Source organism: Oryctolagus cuniculus, chromosome 14, assembly GCF_964237555.1.
Source record: "Oryctolagus cuniculus chromosome 14, mOryCun1.1, whole genome shotgun sequence".
NCBI lineage: Eukaryota > Metazoa > Chordata > Mammalia > Lagomorpha > Leporidae > Oryctolagus > Oryctolagus cuniculus.
The window spans coordinates 53,856,207-53,878,431 of record NC_091445.1 but is presented as its reverse complement, the minus strand read 5'-3'; the positions used below and the strand labels follow the sequence as shown (position 1 = coordinate 53,878,431).

General features: G+C 36.0%; 1 protein-coding gene across 1 annotated transcript in view; it reads left to right on the top strand.

Annotated features, from left to right (window-relative positions):
- CDH9 (cadherin 9) overlaps window positions 1-21,676 on the top strand; it is a 148,987-nt gene extending 127,311 nt beyond the window's left edge. Inside the window, exons 8-12 of the mRNA XM_002714092.5 lie at window positions 8,129-8,265; window positions 8,733-8,854; window positions 14,274-14,391; window positions 14,490-14,741; window positions 19,750-21,676. Of these exons, the coding sequence (XP_002714138.2) occupies window positions 8,129-8,265; window positions 8,733-8,854; window positions 14,274-14,391; window positions 14,490-14,741; window positions 19,750-20,237 (1,117 nt within the window). The 3' untranslated portion in view covers window positions 20,238-21,676. The remainder of the gene's footprint in view (window positions 1-8,128; window positions 8,266-8,732; window positions 8,855-14,273; window positions 14,392-14,489; window positions 14,742-19,749) is intronic.
- Window positions 21,677-22,225: the final 549 nt, after the last annotated feature.

Sequence of the window (22,225 nt, the reverse complement as noted above, 5' to 3'; positions counted from 1 at the left end):
CCATATTCAAAGTCCACTGGAATGAAATGGAAATCAGGGAAGGATTTGATTACAGGTTCAAGTGAAACATAGAACAAAGCCAGCAGGAAGAGGCAACATGAGAAACCAGAAGTTTCTTTACATGGTTTACTGACCATTCTGATGCAGATGCAGATGAGTTAAGAGAAGTCACTCAAGGTGATATTTGACAGAATCTGTTACAGTACTACTTGGTTCCTGATATGGTTGTTGACAAAGGGGAAGGAGAATAAAACGAAGAGGAAGAGGAGGAGGAGGAGGATTGGAAGACATTGATGAAGAAGGGGATGAGGATGAAGGTGAAGAAAAAGATGATGATGAAGGGGAAGAAAAGGTGGATGAAGGAGAAGATGACTAACAGGAAACATTGATGAATTCCCACTTAAAAAAAAAAAATCTCCAGTCCATGGGAGCAAGTTACAATCTTATTATATTTTTTCCCTCTAGTGCTCAGTCTCCTGTTTTTAGGTTCTCTTTTGTACACAACATGGTTCTCAATTTATTGCAGGAATTTACCTTAAGAAGATATAGAATATCTACCCCTTTTCTGTTCCAAATTTTTTTATCCCTTCTTTTCTTGACAAAACTGTATGGAATCAACACCACCGTGCTCTATGGGAAGAAAGAAGACCTTCTCCATTGGCTTTGCTGGAAGCTGGAGGGTGCTAGGCACTTGTGTAGTAGTGCACAGAATTCTAGCTTTTTTCCTTCTTTCTCTGTCTATTGGGCTCAGAGAATATGCTTTGTCTCTAAGTGAATACGGACAGTTAGCATTTACCAACATGTATCTGTCTACTTTCTCTTGTTTAAAAATAGAAAAAAAAAAACCCTTAAAATGTGAGGTTATAGAAGATCAGCAAAGGGTGGGTTTGAGGTGTTCTGGTGAGTTAAGTGGGCATTCTGACAACATGGCTGCTCCGTTGACATGTTTAATTGTGATGGTTAATGGATATCCTTGAAGTTTAAGGTGACACTTTTAAAACATAGAATTTATTCCAAATAATCAAAAAAGACAAAAAATTTGCTAGTGAAGGGTACAGTTATGCTTCAGTATAATGTACATGATTCCAAAGTCTACTGGAATACATGTTTAAGTGCATTAATATATATAACAATACTTCTCTGGTATTTATTTGATTTTTATTACAGAGAGCAAAATTATTTTCTTATAACAATATCGTTAACCCCTAACCCCTGGAAAAATGGCACTTTTTTGAATGAAAATATAATTACATTGTATATAGTCAACATTCACTTTTGAAAGGGATGAAACTTTGATAGTTCAAAGTGATGGAAAATATATTTTAAGAAAAAGTAACAGGAAAGGCAACAGCTAATGCTTATGTGAACTCTACTGAGTTAGTTGAAGAAGTAACTGGAATAGATAAAGGAAAAGGAAAGCTATCTTGAGATATTTCTGCATATCGTTTGTGTCTGGTGCCTGCATATTAGTTTAGTTTTCTTAGTAGGAATTAAAAATAAAGGGATTTGATTCGTGATGCATTTTAATGATAAAATATAAAAATGAAAAGCTAACAATGAGGGGAATAAAGGGAAGCCGGAGTTCAGTTTCTACAATCTCAGTTCTCTTGTGCTATTTTCACTAGCGGTTTGGTGTCTGTATGATTGAACCCTGTCTTTGTAGAAGGTATTCGTGCAAACAATTATACCACTGATCTTTTTTAACTTATTGTTTAAAATTCAATGAAGAGAGATCAAAAAATATTGTCATTATTGTAGGCCATCCTCTGGAACACAGAGATAGCTTTGTTCTGTGCTAAGTGTTTATCAGGTTCATTTTGGTCATTTGTCATCATTCAATGTATTTATTATTAATAGGTATATCAGAACGTTCCCATTCTGTATTGAAAAATAGAATTTTGACTGCTTAGTAAAAGGAAATTATTGCTGGGCTTTAACAAATTGTGAGACATAAATTGCACAGGAGAAATTTCCTAAATATGGATCTGGAAGTATGAAATGTTAAAGTTAAAAAAGTGAACTGTTCCCAATTGTCAAAGTGATTGTCCTTCATGAATACTTAATGCAAAAAAACAATGCCTTTCAAGGCTGAACCTAAGAGTAGACCAGCCAGAAACTAATATATATTTTGAGTCTATACAAGCTATAAGTGATTCAAAGTTTGACTTTTAAAAAGATTTATTTACTTATTTATCTATTTTTTAATTTAAAAGAGTGACAGAGAGAGAGAGACAGACAGTCAGACATAGAGAGAGACAAAGATCTTCCGACCACTGGTTCACCCTCCAAAGGGCTGAAACAACCAAGTTGCAGCCAGGCCAGAACCAGGAGGCAGGGACTCCATCTGGGTCTCCCCACTTGAGTTTCAGGGGACCAAGTATTTGAATTATCATCTACTGCCTTCGTAAGAGCATTAGCTGGAAGCTGAATGGGAAGCAAAGTAGCCGGGCTTGAAGTGGTATTTCAACGTGGGATAGTGGCATCACAAGTGGTAGCTTAACCTGCTATGCCACAACACTGGACCCCAAAGCCTGACTTTTTTAATGATGGAGTTGTTAGCTATTTCTCCATCATAGAAATCCCCATGTTAGGTCTAGGACAAATAGTGATGGGTACAAAAGAGAATTTTATTTTCTTCTTTTCTATTTAATGCAAAAAGTAGGATGAAATCCAAGATCTATTCTGACATAAATAGATATTGGTGTATTAATAGCAGAGAAACATATTCATGTACTTATGACTTTTCTTTTTTTATCTTTGTAATTTTTGTGTGTGTGTGTGTTTTTTTTTTTTTTCTCAAGCAGAAATTGTGGCCGGCGCCGTGGCTCAATAGGCTACTCCTCTGCCTTGCGGCGCCGGCACACCGGGTTCTAGTCCCGGTCGGGGTGCTGGATTCTGTCCTGGTTGCCCATCTTCCAGGCCAGCTCTCTGCTGAGGCCCGGGAGTGCAGTGGAGGATGGCCCAAGTGCTTGGGCCCTGCACCCCATGGGAGACCAGGAGAAGCACCTGGCTCCTGCCTTCGGATAGGCACGGTGCACCGGCCGCAGCACGCCGGCCGCGGTGGCCATTGGAGGGTGAACCAACAGCAAAAGGAAGACCTTTCTCTCTGTCTCTCTCTGTCCACTCTGCCTGTCAAAAATAAAAAAAAAAAAAAGAAATTGTTATATTTAAGGAAAATGAAATGTTTTTAATGTCCGATCACTATCTTTGCTTTCTTGTCTTGTAATAGAGATTTGGTCCAAAGCCAAAATAAAGCCCGAAGTAGGAATTCAGTTGAAAGAGCATTAACACAGATTAAAAACGCAACATGTTTTTCATTTAGATAATTGAAAGAATAGAAATTATACATATATATATAAAATCATCCTAAATTTTTTTTTATTGGTTCACCCTCCAATGGCCGCCGCAGCTGGCGCGCTGCGGCCGGCGCACCGCGCTGATCCGATGGCAGGAGCCAGGAGCCAGGTGCTTTTCCTGGTCTCCCATGGGGTGCAGGGCCCAAGCACCTGGGCCATCCTCCACTGCACTCCCTGGCCACAGCAGAGAGCTGGCCTGGAAGAAGGGCAACCGGGACAGAATCCGGCGCTCCAACCGGGACTAGAACCCGGTGTGCTGGCGCCGCTAGGCGGAGGATTAGCCTAGTGAGCCGCGGCGCCGGCTATATTAGGTATAGTTTAAAAATGCAATTGTAATTGACAAAGAGTTGTCGGCTAAATCCTAACATAACTTTTGCTTCTAGGAAAACGTTTACCATTATGCATTCTTGTATGTTTAATTTTATATTTAGCCTCCTAATTTCCCTTTATCTAGTTAGGATTACCAATCACAGAAGAATAGCTACTTAGGAGTGAACATATGTCAAATGGGAATGTTTTTGTCTTTCAAGCTATATTTACATTTTAATATATGAAAATTGCAAGAATTATTATTTTATAAGTTAAAAATACCACTCATTGCAGTGCTTCCAAATCACAACCAGGAGGTGACTTAGCTGGTTCTATGTACTGGGAATGAGGTAGAGCAAGAAGTACAAGACCAAATATACAACATTTACATTTGCCATGAAACACAAAATAGTTTGAACAGGTCCAAACTCTTTTTGAAGGCATATTCCTGACTGAATATATATATATATATTTATATTTATTATATATTTCAGTTATATATATATTTGTTAAAAGAAAATATGTATATATTTTCCCAAATAACTTTATAAAGATTTGTTTAATATTTGAATGACACACAGAGAGAGAGAAAGAAACAGAGACCTTACATCTGCTGGTTCACTCCTCTACAAATGGCTAGGCTGATGCCAGGAGCAAGGAGTTTCTTCTGGGTGTTCAGTTTCTCCCATGTGTGTGCAGTGGTCCAAGCACTTGGGCAATCCTCTGCTGCTTTCCCAGGCACATAAATAGGGAGTTGTATCAGAAGTGCTTCCATGTATTGGGAATGAGGATTTATATATAATATATAAATATATGAATATACACACACACGTATATATTTCAGTTAACAGAAAATAAAAATAAATTAAGCAAACACCTTCATGTATAATAAGTTAAAATTATTTTGAAGATGTATGTTTACTTAATCGAGTCTGTCATTTCAGTGTACAACTTAAAGCAGCATACCTAGTCATATGCCCTTTATGAAAATCCTAAAAAAATAGGATTAAGATAAATTTATTTTGCTAATAATTTAAAAATTGACAATACTAACAATATTTAGAAACCTTGTGTTTTTAAAAGCCAACATCAAATAATGGATATACTCATATTATAAATTTATAACAGGAGATATACTTTTCTAGTTCAACAAAATTGAAAGGAGTTCATTTCCCTAAATGCCCTTAATCAGATACCTAGGGGGGTCGGTGCTGTGGCACAGTGGTTAACGCCCAGGCCTGAAGTGCTAGCATCCCATATGGGTGCTGGTTCAAGACCCGGTTGCTCCACTTCCAATCCAGCTCTCTGCTATAGCCTGGGAAGTAGTAGAAAATGTCCCAAGTCATTGGGCCCCTGTACCCACATGGGAGACCTGGAAGAGGCTCCTGGCTCCTGGCTTTGGATCAGTGCAGCTCCAGCCTTTGCGGCCAACTGGGAAGTGAATCAGTGGATGGAAGTCCTCTCTCTCTCTCTCTCTCTGCTTCTCCTCTCTCTGTGTAACTCTGACTTTCAAATAAATAAATAAATAAATAAATAAATTATTTTTTAAAAAAAGATACCTAGGAAAAACTATACCACATACTGTTTAGTCTGCTCAGTGTCCATCATTTTCTTCAATTCTGTCATTATTTTAACTACTTTTACCCATGATCTTAAATCTTAGTACATAAGACTTGCCTAAGATTTTTTGGAAATGTGGAATCCAAGCTCTGACCTGGACCTAATGAATGAAATTGTGTCTTACTAGTAGCCCCATGTACTTGATATAAACATCATTGTTTGAGAAACATTAATGGAATTGTTGTTTTTTTGTTAAATTTCTTGAGCTGTTTCTATATTCTGGATATCAATCCTTTTGCATAGGTATAGTTTAGAAATGTTTTATCTCCCATGCTGTTACTTCTCTTCACTTTGTTAATTATTTCCTTTCTTTTACAGAAGATTCTTAGTTTTATACAATCCCATTTGACTATCTATGATTTTAGTTCCCATACTTTTGACTTCTTATTAAAAATCCAATGCCTATGTCAATGTCTTGGATCACTTCCCCTTTGTTTCCTCTTATGTTCGACAATTTCAAGATTTAACTTTAGATCCTTGATAGATTTTGAGCTTATTTTTGAATAGGATTTAAGGAAGGGTCTTGTTTCAAACCTCTGCCTGTGGAATCTAATTTCCTCAACAACATTTACTGTCCAGATTATACATTCTCCAGGAATGTTTTTAGCCCATTTGTCAAAGATAACTTGGATGCAGAGGTGTAGATTCATCTTGGGGGTGGAAAGCGGAGCTCCATTCTGTTCCACTGGTCTCCATGTTTATTTTTACATCAATATCATGCTGTTTTGGTGACTGTAATAAGGTGGCATGCTTGAAATTTGGCATTGTGATGCCCATGGGCTTGTTTTTATTAGATTGTTTTTAATTTTCAGGGTCTTTTATGTTTGCAAATAAATTTTGATTTTTATATTTTGTTAAAATGTAATTTTTATTTTGGTGGGGATTATACTGAGTCTATAAATTGAGTTGGGTAGCATGGACATTTTTATAATTTTATTAATTCTAGTCCGTGGACATGGAAGATCCTTCCATTTTTCTCTGCCAGTTTCTATGCTTTCTTAGTGTTTTCTCATTTTCATTATAGAAACCTTTCACATCTTTGGTTAATTTTATCTCAAGGTATCTAATCTTGTGTAGCTATTGTCAAAGGGTTTTTTCCTTATATGTTGTTTTTCACAAACACTTTTGCCAGTGTATAAAAATGCTAATGATTTTTTGTGTTTTGTTTTGATTTTGCTATAAACCACTCTGTTTATAGTAAATCTCTATGGCAGAAAGAGAAAACATATTTCTATTTCTGCCATGAGAATTTATCATGAACATAATGTTTTATAGAAAATCAAATTCATTATCTCTGTAGGTGAGATGTCACATAGGAGGCACACTGGCTAGAATCAAGGCTATGCTCCATGCCATAGATCCAGGAGAAGAATTGTTTCTTTGCTCTTTCAGGTTCTTAACAATGTCAGTGTGTTGCAGTTGTAGGGATGAGGCTCCTGTGTCCTTGATACTTGTCAGTATATAAACCTTTCCTAGTTTCTAACATCTGACTTCATGCCTTGGTTTACTGTTCCCTTTCTCAGTCTCCAAAAACATCAGCTGTGAATATAGCCCTTCTCACTTTTAAAATTTCTCATTTTTTCTTCTATTTCATTTCTCTACACCACTTTTCTGTCTTCCTGTTCCACTTTCAAAGGCTCGCATGATTATATTAGACAGATCTGAATGATCGGGGTAATCTCTAATCTCAATATTTTTAACCTTAATCACATGTGTAAAAAAGAAATCAGACCTGTTACTTTCTCATGTAAAGTAACCCCATTCACATGTCCTAGAGACTGGAGTATGACTGTTTTGGAGAGGGAGACATTATTTTGCTAAGCACAAGGTGATGAAAACCTTGTAATATCTTCCACATCCAGCCCTGATAACAAAGTCACAGAATCCTATGGTAATATGATACTTTGTTTCTATCTGGAAGAAGTTTGAAGAAAAAACTGGAGGTCGACCTTTGATTCGGATGAGATGTTCCTTGAATAGAAAGCCATTCAAATGCAATCTATTTTCCAATTAACTCTTCTATATTCACTCATACTCATAAAGTTCTGTATGGGCACATTGCCTTATGTTTTTTAAACACATTTTCAATTTAGTCAATTTGCTATCGACCCTATCAAGTTTAACATGAATGTTTAATATGTCTCAAAATTATAATCGATCTATGCTAAGATAGTTTAATCACGTGACTCTTAAACACTCATTTAGTTGGAGTGCTCATTATGGCTACAGCACTTGTATGCCTGTGTCCCATATCAGAGTCTGGTTCTTGGCTGTTCCACTTCTGATCCAGCTTCCTGCTGGTGCATCCTCAGGGACAGCAGCTGATGACTCCAGTGTGTGTACACTTGCTACCTGCATGGGAAACTTGTATGCGGTTCTGCCTCCTGGTTTTGGCTTGACCGAATCCTGACTTTTGCGGGCATTTATGGAGTAAACAAATATATGGAAGTTTGATCTCTCTCTTCCTTTCTTTCTCTCCCATGTCCCTTACTTTCTCTCTTACCCTCTCTCTGTGTCACTCAGCCTTTGAAATAAATGAAAATAAACACATGAAACTTTTAAAAATCTACTGTAAAAACTTCCAAAAGCATTGATAAATATAAACCATGACTCCAGAGTTCACACTTCATAGTAGTGCCACTTTGGCAGTAGTCACAAAAGCCAAAGTGATCAAATTGTGTACATAACAATTTGAGGAAATAAGAATTCAAAAAAAGTTATCAGCAATTTATATTTAATGTCTTTGTCACTTCATTGTGAGAATTATCTGAAACTTTAATAGCTGAAAGAAAAAGCCAATGACTTTAAAACAACACCTGGGTTTATGGGTCTCTTTGTGGCAGATATTCTGTTGATCGGCATACTGATATGGACCGAACTTTCAGTATCCACTCAGAAAATGGCTCTATTTTCACCTTGAAGCCCCTTGACCGAGAATCATCTCCTTGGCACAACATTACTATTACAGCTGCAGAAATAAGTAAGTCACAGATACATCCATCTGATCGCATTATCTTTCACCACAGTGATAAAGTAATGGCACTTAGAAGACTCTTTTTCTTGAGCAAAATAATTATATAATTAGCATGATCCTAGAGAAATGATACAGAAGGAGTTGAAATTTTAAAATATTTTAAGGATTATCAAATCATTTATTCACTTTAAATTTAATTTTCTCTTATAGTTAACTTTAGTCTAGAAATATAATACAACTCCATAAAAACTAAGAAAATTATGTATGACAAATAATACTTCATTCTGCATTGTATCTACCTGTTTGTTGTATTGTCTATTTGGCCCACATAAGAAAGTTGAGATATTCATCAGTAATCCAATTGCGAAAGTGGATACCATAGAAATGGTCTGTTGCTAAGCTACAAATGGGGTGAGTGGTTTCATTGCTTCTCTGTAAATGAGACTGAAATCTTACACATGTTTTCGTTGCAGATAACCCAAAACAAAGTAGCCACATTCCTGTCTTCATCAGGATTCTAGATATAAATGACCATGCTCCGGAATTTGCCATGTACTATGAAACATTTGTTTGTGAAAATGCAAAACCTGGGCAGGTAAATAAAATTATTATAAGCTAAAAATAATTTTCTTTATGGATGCAAATGGCACTGCATCAAATTATTTGGATGGTTTTATTTTCATACATACTCTTTTCACACTCCTTGTGACCTATTTATCCCCCATCAATAAACACTAATGGTGATCCAAAAATATGTTTTTAAATTTTATTGAGTAATCTATCATGTAATTGAGAAAAGTACAAAATGTACCTTAATTTATATACCACACACACATATATATAATGAATAGCACACAAATAAAAAGCTTTTATGCTGATGTTGAGTTACACTCACTAACAGAATGGATATACATTAATATTTAAATGTAAAATATGAAAATTAAAATTTTAATATGTTAGTATAAAGAGAACCATAATCATTATATTATTGATTATAGTTTGCCACCTTTAATACCTCAATCAGGAAACTCTGGCTTTAAATAAGTAATATTTTTATTCTGTTTTATATTTTTATATTATTTAAATGAAAATGATTAGCTCATAAAATGATTAGTTTATAGGACTTATGAAGTCCCTTATAAAGTATTTTAAATATATGTATTTTAATTTTGATCAATGCAAAATATGTTAATTTTGACAAAAATGTAGTACTTTCAAACAGCAATGACTTCAATAATTATGCTGAAAGTTATTTAACCACTTACGTAGATACTTCCATAAGAATAAAGTAGTCATATGTGAAAAATCATTTGTAACTTCAAGTGCCATACAATCTTTCTGTTATTCAAATAAAGATTATTCTTAAATATTTGTATATACTATTCTGAGGACCCGAATTTCAGTGTGGCTATATTTGGAGACTGAGTTTCTAGAGAAGTAATTAAGGTTAGGTGAGGTCATTATGTGGGTGGGAGGGACTTTGACTCAACAGGATGGGCAGCTTTCTAAGAAGAAAATATCAGAGAGTTCATACTCTCTCTCTTCCTGAGTTCAAGAACTCAAATCCTGGCTAGGCCTCCGAGTGAAGAAAACCATTTATATTCCAGGAAGACATCCCTCATCACAAGCTAACCAATCTGGCACCTGATCTCAAACTTTCAACTTACAACACTATGAGAAAGCAATTCTCTGTGGTTCAAGCCTATCAGTCTGTGGTATTTGGTTAAGGAAAACCAATAGACTGAAAGAGATACATACCACCTTAAACTTACATGCAACAAACACAAATACATTTTTTACTTCCTTTTGACAGTATAGAATCTTTGCATACTTATTTGAATTAAATATTTTTCTTCACTTTATAACATGTACTGTGTGTATGCTTAGCTGAGTGAATGGTTATTTTTAATATGATATTTTCATAGCACAGGTACATGTTATTTTATTCAACTAAAAGACATTTGGTTATCCTTTTTTTTTTTTTTTTTTTTTTTTTTTTTTTTTTTTTTTTTGACAGGCAGAGTGGACAGTGAGAGAGAGAGACAGAGAGAGAAAGGTCTTCCTTTGCCTTTGGTTCACCCTCCAATGGCCGCCGCTGCAGCCGGCGCACCGCGCTGATCCTGGCAGGAGCCAGGAGCCAGGTGCTTTTTCCTGGTCTCCCATGGGGTGCAGGGCCCAAGCACCTGGGCCATCCTCCACTGCACTCCCTGGCCATAGCAGAGAGCTGGCCTGGAAGAGGGGCAACCGGGACAGAATCCGGCGCCCCAACCGGGACTAGAACCCGGTGTGCCGGCGCCGCAAGGTGGAGGATTAGCCTATTGAGCCACGGCGCCGGCTGACATTTGGTTATCCACAAAATGTTATTTTATCTGACTGTAATATAATGAGCATTACAGTATATTATACATGTTTACTCTCTGGTATCATCTTCCTTTGATAATAATTCTCAAAGTAAGAAAAACTACATTTTTCTATAAATACTAATACACATTGTCAAAATTATTCTCGAAATACATCACAAACTAAGTGAAATCCCTACCAAATATGTATGATTTAATACATAGCAGGAAAATTTATGTTTTTAAATGTCTGCCAACTTGTAAATACTTCATAAGAGCTGTACTGTGAATTATTTAAACAACTTGAGATCATTTTTCACAAAAGGTGTGCTTTTTTTACTTTAATCTTCGTAGTTATATTAATACTGAAGATTGTTATGACAGATTGGCACACACTAGGTGATGTAAAACATCAACAATTTTTTTTTCCTTTCATACTTCTGGAGGTTAGAAGTCTGACATCAGTGTTTCAGTAAGACTATGCTGTCAATGAAGGTTCTATAGATTTTCTATTCATTTAAATGCCAAACACACTCATACATTCACACACTCACACATTCACACACACACACACACACGCACAGAGAAGAGGGAGTAAGACAGCATATGAAAGCAAAAGAACTTTTTTCCACTAGTGTGTTCCTTAAACATATGTGATGGCTGGGGCGGGGCTGCAACCAAAGCCCAAAGCTTGGAAGTCTATCCAGGTTTCCTACATGTGTGGCAAGAACCCTATTATTTGAGTTGTCACTATTGACTCCAGGGGGTCTGCCTTCGCAGGAAGTGGAATCTGAATCCAGAGCTGGGAATCAATCTCAGGTATTCTGATATATGATCCAAGTATCTTAGCTAATAGGATAACCACCAAGTCCTTCAAAAAAAGTCCTAGGGAGGATGTCTTCCTTAACGTTTCATAACCTCTTGTGGTTGCCGCCATCCTCAACATCCCTTGGATTATGGACCACAAGTATATCAACACCAATCTTTATTATTTTATGACATTCTTCAAGTATCTTTTTCTGTGTACAATATTATTTTTAAAGGTTTATTTATTTACTTGAAAGGCATGGTGAGAAAGAAAGAGAAAAGAGAGAGAGAGAGAGAGAGAGAGAGAGAGAGAGAGAGAAAGAAATCTTCCATCAGCTGGTTCACTCCCACAGAGGGCTGGGCCAGGCTGAGCCAGAGTGTGTGTTTTATTGTGAGAACAATAATTATTGGAGTAAATTCCCCCATAATGCAGTGTGATCCCATCTTCACTTGATTGCAACTGTTAAGAACATATTTCCAAAAAAGGTCACATTTACATGTATTGCATTTTAGTGTTTACGCATGTGCTTTGGGGAACATAAGTCAATCTACAATAGCCTCTATGTATTCTTCACTAATTTATCTATTAGCTTGCATGTCTCATTGATTCATGCATATTATTTATTTATTACATTTTAATATTGGATAATAATAAACTATAATTATATTAATTTGTTGTAATCTTTCATTACTATGGTATTCTTAAATTAACAGACTAGTAATAAAATATATTTTAAAATTCTGATTTTGTACACTTTTAAAATATGTGAGAATTCTCTAATCATTTCAAAAACTTTATTCATAATTGAAAAGCCTTTTTAATTATTTGAAATATTACTAAAATTATTGGGCTGACATTGTGGCATGGTAGGTTAAGTTGCTACCTGCAACGCCATCATCTCATATGGGTGCTGATTTATGTCCTAGCTGTTCTGCTTTCAATCCATCTCCCTGCTAATGGCCTAAGAAAAGCAGCCTAAGATGGCTCAAATGTCTGGAACCCTGCCATTCATGTAGGAAATGGAAGAAGCTCTCGACTTCTGGCTTTGGCCTGGCGCAGCCTGGTCACTGGGGCAACCTGGGGAGTGAACCAGGTTGCGCAAAATCTCTTTCTCTCTCTCTTGTCTCTCCCCTTCTTTCTATAACTCTGATTTCAAATAAATATGTCAATCTTTAAAAAACGCTAAAATGATATTTTTTCTGCTATTCAGGATCAGGTAGTTGATCAAAAATATTAAATCGTATATCTTTTCTTGCTCTTGTTTTATTTTTCCCAGGAGAAAAAAAAAAACTTAAGTTTTTATTAATCATTGCACTCTTTCAGAAGCAATGTATAGACACATAATGTAAGGTTTCACTTTGTCAATAAAATGAATGAAATTATGATTAAAATCAACTTATAGTGGAGAAGCATTGATGAGTGAGTTTATAGGCTGGTATGGCTATAGTAGGAGCACCATAAACAAATCAATGGATATATTCAACTGAAATTCCAATAACTGTTCATCATAGAATGCTGGACTTGTACACCTGGATGACGAGCAACCATTTATTATTCTAAAAGAGGAAATTGAAGGAAACTGTAATTAAATCATTACAATTAAAAATCACACAGATGACAACCCCAGAAACAGGAAAACAGGCCCCTAACATGCAGCTTAGGGGTTTCCTACAATAAACTGCCCAGTGGAATTTTTCTGCCTCATCTGCTGCTTGCTTTTCCATCCTCCTCTATGGCACACTTAAATATTGATTTTTTAGAACTTAACAAGTATTTTTTTATATATTTATATTTGCAGGGATGGTATTTGACATAGTGATTGAGATGCCAGTGGAAATATCTGTATCCTATATCTCAATGACAGGTTTGGAGTTCTGCTTCAGTTCCTCTTTCCAAGTGCCGCTAAGTCTCCCATGAGGAAGCAGATGATGGCTAAAGTGGTTGCTCCCTGCCACCTCTATGGGAAACCCAAATTGAGTTCCATGCTCCTGGTTTAACCATGAAAGGCATTTCAGAAGTAAACAAATGCATGGAAAATTCTCTCTCTCTCTCTTTCTCTCTCCCTCTCTCCAATTTGGCTCTGAAATACATAAAATAAATAGATTATTAAAAAGAGCACAAAATTTGAATAAATAAGCAATATGACAGCAGTAATTGTACCTACACTTTTAAAATATTTTTTTCTTTCAGATACTATATAATAAATGGTTCATTTATTCAAAAATACAGTAATAGTGCCCTTAATGTGTAGGAATGGTTGTGGTAACCACTTTGTTTTTAAAAATATAACTTTTTATGTTCTCCACCTTTGAAAATTTATTTTCCAGTATAAACCATGGATTATTAACCAAAATTAATGATAAAAGAGGTCTATGCTTTACAACAAAAGAGGTTAGCAACTGGAGTGATCAAATTTCTATTGAAGTTGAGCACCACAATAGCCAGGAATCAGACAATAACGCATTGATCTGCCCTGGAACTGACCCGTGATGTACTTTTTAAAAATATTTATTTCAGAGGCAGAGTCAGAGAGACAGAAATGCAGAGCTCCCATCTGCTGGCTCACTTCCCAATTGTGCACAGCAGGCCCCCTGTACTTAATCCAGGAAACCAATCACCTGGGCCATCGCTGCTGACTCCCAGGACGTTCCTTAACAAGAATCAGGGCCATAAGGCACTTCTGACATGGGACAAAGGTATCCCAACCAGCATCTTTATGGTTAGACCAAAGCCCACTCCGGCATCTTCCATTCTTAATTAAATATGTTACATTAAACAAAACCATTAAAAAAAAAAAAAAAAAACACCCTGAGCAGCTTTCTGAAAATGGTATTTTTTTTGCTTCTTTTTTATTATGTTGGCCTCAGTTGATTCAGACTGTTAGTGTCATGGACAAAGATGACCCACCCCGAGGCCACAAGTTCTTCTTCGAACCAGTGCCGGAATTTCCGCTCAACCCAAACTTCACCATTGTAGACAATAAAGGTAGGGGGCATTTCTAAAACTACAAAATATGAAACCTTTGGATGTAAAGCTAAAAGAATCTGAAGTTCTTTTCTTTTCCAACATTTTTTCCCTCTCAGATAATACAGCAGGAATCATGACTCGAAAAGATGGGTACAACCGCAACAAAATGAGCACTTACTTACTGCCAATTTTGATCTTTGATAACGATTATCCGATTCAAAGCAGCACCGGCACACTCACTATCCGTGTGTGCTCCTGCGACAGCCACGGGAACATGCAGTCCTGCACGGCCGAAGCCTTGATCCTCTCCGCGGGCCTGAGCACCGGCGCTCTCGTGGCCATTTTGCTCTGTGTCCTCATCCTGCTCGGTAAGCGCTGAGCTCTGACTTCTTCAGGTTCTTGCCTAGTGACTGTGCACGGAATGACTTTCTTCACCACAGACTGAAGTTTTTAACTCTTTCCAAGTACGCTTCTTTCATTTAAGAAAATGATTGTATCCAGAGAAAAGTATGTGGAAATATATTTAGCTTTCTAGAGTCAAAAACAGAGATGCAGTAACAAAAGGTGTATGTATGTATGTATGCGTGTATAGACAGGTGTGTATGTGTGTGTCTGTGTATAGTAACATTAACTATTACATCTTTGAGTAACCATGATCATTATTGTAAGGATAGATAATTGAATTACCGATTTAATCTTTATATCAAATCTATAAACGTAATTCATGTACAGAAAAACTGAGTAAGGTGCTCCAAGTTCCAAAGTGTTTCACTAGCATTCACGTGCAAGTAACTCTCCTTTAGACTTCTCCTTTCTGTTATTTTGAAAGACAAAAGCGACTTTATCAAGCATTGCTAACAGATACTATTATACATCTGTAGCTGCCATTGTTTATCAAATATTGAATTAGCAACTGCATTAAACTTTTTAAAATAAGTCAAATTTTCTCCATAGAACTCGTTATTTGTAGACATAAAGTATAAAATTACAAAAATTAAAATCTGTGTTTCAGAATATCATTGTGGCACTGTAGTAATAAGTAGCCCTGCATTATTTTGTAAATAAAGTCATGCTTCCAATAGCAAATGTTTTATTTATGCATGCACTAAAAGGACAACGATTTAATTCAATTAAACAGTGGTTTCACTGCAGAACATTCCAAAAAATTGTTCCCATCAAATATTCATCCAAAATGTTATGCTTAGGGCAAAAGAGCTAGCCAAATTTATGTTCTAATGCTCCTATGTGCTGGCTCTTTTTCACCACAAATCCTTTCAAGCTCTCTGGATGAAATCCCTTTGGCTGGAAATTCTTGCAGGACTTCAGTGGGGAATTGATGAAAGTGACGGGAAAACATTTGTCTCAGTTAAGGTGATCCAACAATTTAGGAAAACATTTTCTCAGAGTGGTTCAGATTACACACACTACCACAGCAGCAGCAGCAGGTCCCAGCTCCATCTGCTACTGGAAAGTTCATCTCTTCTGTAAGATCGTCTTGTAATTTTGTGGAGATTACAATTTGATTTATCCTTTCTTTATTGGGCTACTGATTTCATGCTGTTTTTGTTCTGCTTTCCTAATTTAGAACAAAATGAAAATATGGATGTTGTGATTTGGTTTTTAAATTTCTATATTTTTCTCATATACATCCAAAAATTCATGTAAACATGGGAAACAAAAGAACTCGCTGAAACAATTTAAATGTCTAACATCAAATAAATTTGATAACATTTTACTTACACAGAAATTCTGTAAGATTTCTTCTTTATTCTCAATAGACTACCACCTTCCTTCCTACTTCCCTTCCCTCCCCTCCCCTCCCCTTCCCTTCCCTCCCCTCCCCTCCCCTCCCCTCCTCTCCCCTTCCTTTCTGTTCCCTTCCCTTTTTTCTTTATTTCTTCTCTTTCTTTATTATTTTACTTTTCATCTGGCCAGTTTATTGCCTAAATATAGACTGCTTTTATATCATTTTATTTAAAATTGCTTCTAATCCAGAAAATTTTGTTATCAAAGATACTAAAGCATTTTTGCTGCTACTTTGAGTCTTTATAGTAATTGCTTGGCATAGTGCATCACTATGGTCAGCACAGTTTGTTCATTGCAAGGCTGTGATACAGCCTGGGCAACAGTTTAGAACTACTCTGCTACATCTAGAGAATCTTAGTTTACATCCATTTTCTAAGGCAAAATGAGGGGTTAAAACCTATGGCATTGTTTTTTTAACTTTTTTTTTTCTTCTTGGAATAACTTTGGCAGACTGATGAAGCTTATGGATCTACTCAAAACAATACTTTAAATTTATCAGAATAAAATATATAAGGCAATAAGGAAATACATTCATGTGAATTAAACCAAAAGCAAAATGTTTGCGTCTTCAGTGATATATGCTGTTCTAGGCCAGTCATAATCTAATATAAAGTATGATTTCTATTGGTGAAATGGTTACACACACTCTTCTGTGTTGCAGATAATTCTGATATTTATAAGGGAAATAGATGGTACATTCAAGTTCTAAATTAGACAAAAACAGTGAATTTTATTTGTCATTATCTACTGTAGTCTCTGAATTCCATCCACGTGTACCTGAGATTGGTAACTTCACTCTCGAGAATGGAGCAGACAGTTCTCACTGGACAGAACAGAAAAAGCACTGAACATGCTCTCAGCTCCATTTGTGGGGATAAACATTAATTAGTTAAGGAGCCCTTAAAACATTGTTTTTTAATAAAAAAATAAAGAATGGACAAATTAATCAAATCAATACACTTAATGGCAGTTTTGATTTGTAGTGCATGACACAAGTTTGGTAGATGTCAGATCTATGATGTACTTCTGTTCTTCTTTTAATAAAGAATACGTGTGTATCTTATTTTTCTGGAATAGCTTCTTAAAAAAAATCTCTAAAATGATCCTACCCCTGAATACATCTGAGCATCCAGAAAGTGTTGTGTGGAGATTAACTGAAGATCTCTAAAATTCCTTTTATTATTAGAAAGAGCAGGAGAATGTCTATGACCAATAAGAAAATAACACTGGGCAAGTCTTTTAGTGTAGTTGCAGAAGCTGCAAAGTCCATGTAAAAATGTAGTCTCAATGCAGGAAGAGTTTACTTTGTGTAACATCCATATAGAGATTGAGGAAGGGAATAATAATTTTAGAGCTAGCATTTTCTCTTCTCAAGGAATTATAAATGATATTGATAAAGTGATAAAATTGTTAAAAATTAAAAATGTAAGTGTCCTAAAAAAAGGAGTCACAGATCTTATTTTTCCCAGTAATATATGTTTTCTGGAAAATTTTTCTTTAATTAATTTGTACTTCGCTTATATATAAAACTAGAGATTTAGCTCATTTTCAATAGGAAACTTATATTTTGGAAAATATATGTTTTTCAGAATAAGTTTTGGTGTTTTCTATATATATCTATTACAAAAAAGGCTAACGTTTATGGCCAGCATTGTGGTAGAGTTAAACCACTCCTGCCTCTGGCACTGCTGCCTATGTGGCCATCCCAAATCAGAGTGCTGATTCAAGTCTCTGCTACTTTGATTTCAATCCTGCTACCTGCTATTAAGTTGGGGGAGGCAGAGGAAGATGGAGCAATTACTTGGGTCCCTGCCATCCACGTATAACAAGATGGAATTACTTGCTCTAGGCTTCAGCCTGGCTCAGACCCATGTATTATAATCATTTTGAGGACTCAAACAGGGATGGAAGACTTCTCTCTTTCTGTCTCTCTCTCTTTCAAATAAATAAGTTAAATAGATATTTTAAAAAGGTTAGTTGTCAAATATATGCATAACAAATCCAATATTATAACAAGAAACTAGAAAATTTTCTATATGTTGGGAAATCCATGAACATGTAAACAATAAAAATGATACAGCTTTGATGAATGCATATTTTGTACCTTTATTGAAATATCCCACTATATTTCATAAATATGTGCAATTATTGTTGAACAAAAAATTTTTAAATGTTTAAAAAGATAAAAGTCTATCATATTTTAATCATATCTTTTTAATCATGCCTAGTTGAATCAACCATCAATTTATCACACTACAAGCCATGGATATGTTCAATTAAATGCTAATCGAAATATTTTTTAAATTAGGTTTAATAAAAAGACAGTAATGCCAACTTGGATTAATCTTTACTTCCATGTGTCATACATTTCTCATTGGTCATTTCCAACCTATAATCAAAAGTACCAAATAAAATGAAATTATGAAATAATTTTATTAAACTAATGTTTAACAATTAAAACTAAAAAAATTAGCAACATAAAGCAAATATAATTAACATTGCCAACCAAAACCACAAATGAAAATGTGTAAGTCAAGGAAGTCCTCATTAATATGATGGTATCTAAAATGATTTGTAAGAATACCAATTGAATGCAAATGTGAGTACAATTTATTTCATTACTTTGAGTCATGTTTCAGATTTTTAAGGCAGGTTTTCAAAACAGAGTTACTAAATGAATTTAGTGAAATTGATATAAGGCCAGCACCGTGGCTCAGTAGGCTAATCCTCCACCTTGCGTTGCCGGCACACCAGGTTCTAGTCCCGGTTGCGGCGCCGGATTCTGTCCCGGTTGCCCCTCTTCCAGGCCAGCTCTCTGCTGTGGCCAGGGAGTGCAGTGGAGGATGGCCCAAGTGCTTGGGCCCTGCACCCCATGGGAGACCAAGATAAGCACCTGGCCCCTGCCTTTGGATAGGCGCGGTGCGCCGGCCGCGGCGGCCATTGGAGGGTGAACCAACGGCAAAAGGAAGACCTTTCTCTCTGTCTTTCTCTCTCACTGTCCACTCTACCTGTCAAAAAAAAAAAAAGAAATTGATATAAGATATTCATGGGTATTAAATATGTACATCATATATATTTATACATATATGTAAATCATGCATACATGCACATATCATCATGTATACACACTATATGGATGCACAGATAGTACATATATAATGAATCTCTGCATGAGAAGTGTTTTGAATGTATCTACTTGAGTTATTAAGAAAATACTCAGTAGTTCAGTTTTTCTTGTGATAATCATTATTGGCACTTTGGCATTTTTGTATTTTGAAACAAAGGTGCATTTGGGAGTACTAAGGTGTCAGGTAATTGCAGTTGGCTAAATGCAATAATTATAATTGAACAAAGCCTTTTTAATGCCCAAGGCTGCCAGCGTAATAAGTCTTGAAAGGAAATTAATGACATTTGTAATATCTGCTCCTTTACCACTGTGGTTCATTCAATCACTGGCACAAGGCACGCTGTATTTGTACAGGATACATATAGTATGCCTCCTATAACACACAAGATATATTTTATCCTGAATGTTGGACACTCATTATTTTCTCAACTTTTTGTTAACAGTTTTGGTTGTGCTGTTTGCTGCATTGAAGAGGCAACGAAAAAAGGAACCTCTGATAATATCCAAGGATGATGTCCGAGACAACATTGTAACCTACAATGATGAAGGCGGTGGGGAAGAAGACACTCAAGCTTTTGACATTGGCACACTGAGGAACCCAGAAGCACGGGAAGACAGTAAACTGAGAAGGGATGTAATGCCCGAAACTATTTTTCAGATACGGAGGACTGTGCCTCTGTGGGAAAATATTGATGTACAAGATTTTATCCATCGAAGATTAAAAGAAAATGACTCAGATCCAAGTGCACCTCCTTATGATTCACTGGCAACTTATGCCTATGAAGGGAATGATTCCATAGCGGGTTCCCTCAGCTCTTTAGAATCACTCACAGCCGATGGTAACCAGGATTATGATTACCTCAGTGACTGGGGGCCTCGGTTTAAAAAACTGGCTGATATGTATGGGGGTGATGACAGTGATCGAGACTAGGATTGTCCTATGACTTGATCAACATTAGTGGAAGTACTGTCTTTGTTACTAGACTGAGTGGCCTGCATTCTCTTCCTTGGAGGAAACTTTTCAGAAATCAAAATTAAAACAATACGTAGGTGTTGTCTTAGTAAGGGTTTGCTTAATCAGTAAGTTTCCGTGAATGAATACGATTGACATAGATTAAAAATTAATAATAATCAATTCACCCTCTTTGCCTAACAATCTCGGAAGGAAACAATATTATATCAATAATCCACACAGTACTTAAAAGGCTTTTTGTGCCTTTACTTAGGTATAAGAACTTTATAAATTTTTTCTTAACTTTGAGTCACCTTGACTATAAAATTACATATTGTGCAACTACTTTGTAAATTAATATGAATATTATATATCCCTAATGAAATAGGAATGACTATTACTGCCATATTTATTTAGTTGAAGAATGTCTTTGTGTTAATTCATTCATATTTTTATAAATGTATATTTATATTTTTATATTTTTATGAAATAAACTAGTATTTATAAAACAAACTTCATTGGATGTAATTCCTATGAACAGTTATGATCTCACTTATAACAGAATGTTTTGCATTTTTTAATGTAAAACATGATTTACTCAGGGAAAATGTAGTTAAGAAATCACTGCATGGGATCTGAAACTAGAACGTACTAGCATTTTAAAAGAGTTTGGTACAAATTGTTCTTTTCTTGTTACAATCACTTAAATATTGGATAAATGTCTATTGAACTTCTGATGTCTGACTACACATTAATAAAGTATGAGACACATTTGGAATATCTAACATTATATATACATATAAATATATGTATTTGTGGATAATAAACTTTAAGTTTGATGCAAGTCTTTACTGTGGGATCAGCCAGTGGATTGTATCTGAGAATAAAACGTGTGTCAGTAATGTTACATAGATTAAAAAAAAAAAACTGAATGACTCTTTTTTCATCAATAGTATATTTCTCTAAACGAGAAATCATAGTTCTGTTTTTTCTCCATAATTAGCCTCAGGGAACATATGGGTAACATTTAACTCTCTGGGTAACATTTAAAATTTGGGTGTTTTTTTTTTTGAATTATTTTTATTTATTTGAAAGTCAGAGTTACAGAGAGAGAGAAGGAGAGGCAGAGAGAGGGAGAGGTCTTTCATTCCACTGGTTTACTCCCCAAATGACTGCAAAGGCCAGAGCTGAGCTGATGTGAAGCCAGAAACCAGAAGCCAGGAGTTTCTTCCGGGTCTCCCACGCGGGCACAGAGGCCCAAGGACTTGGGCCATCTTCTACTGCTTTCCCAGGCAATAGGAGGTAGCTAGGACTCAAACTGGCACCCATATGGGATGCTGGCACTGCAGGCTGGGGTTCTTAACCTGCTGCGTCACAGTGCCGGCCCCAGCATTTAAAATTTGAACTTACAGACTAGAAGTTTTTAGGGGCCAGTGCCGTGGCTCACTTGGTTAATCCTCCACTTGCGGCACTGGCATCCTATATGGGTGTCGGGTTCTAGTCTCTGCTGCTTCTGTTCCAGTCCAGCTCTCTGCTGTGGCCAGAGAAGGTAGTGGAGGATGGCCCAAATGCTTGTGCCCCTGCACCCACATGGAAGACCAGAAAGAAGCACCTGGCTCCTGGCTTCGGATCGGCGTAGCACCGGCCATAGTGGCCATTTGGGGGAGTGAACCAACGGAAAGAAGACCTTTCTCTCTGTCTTTCTCTCTCACTGTCTATAACTATACCTGTTAAATAAATAAAAAATATTTTTAAAAAAGAATTTTAAATAGGTTATTTAATTGAGGAAAATCAAAGCCATTGCATTTGAGAAAATTTTGAAATAGCTAAAGATGGCACTAAAACCTAAAAAGATATGATGATTTATTAGTTATTGAGAATGTTTAGAAAACAGAAAGTATACAAAGTAAGGCATGGAAAAGAATAGAGAGGAAGACTAGTACATAATAATAATTTTTAAATCTGTG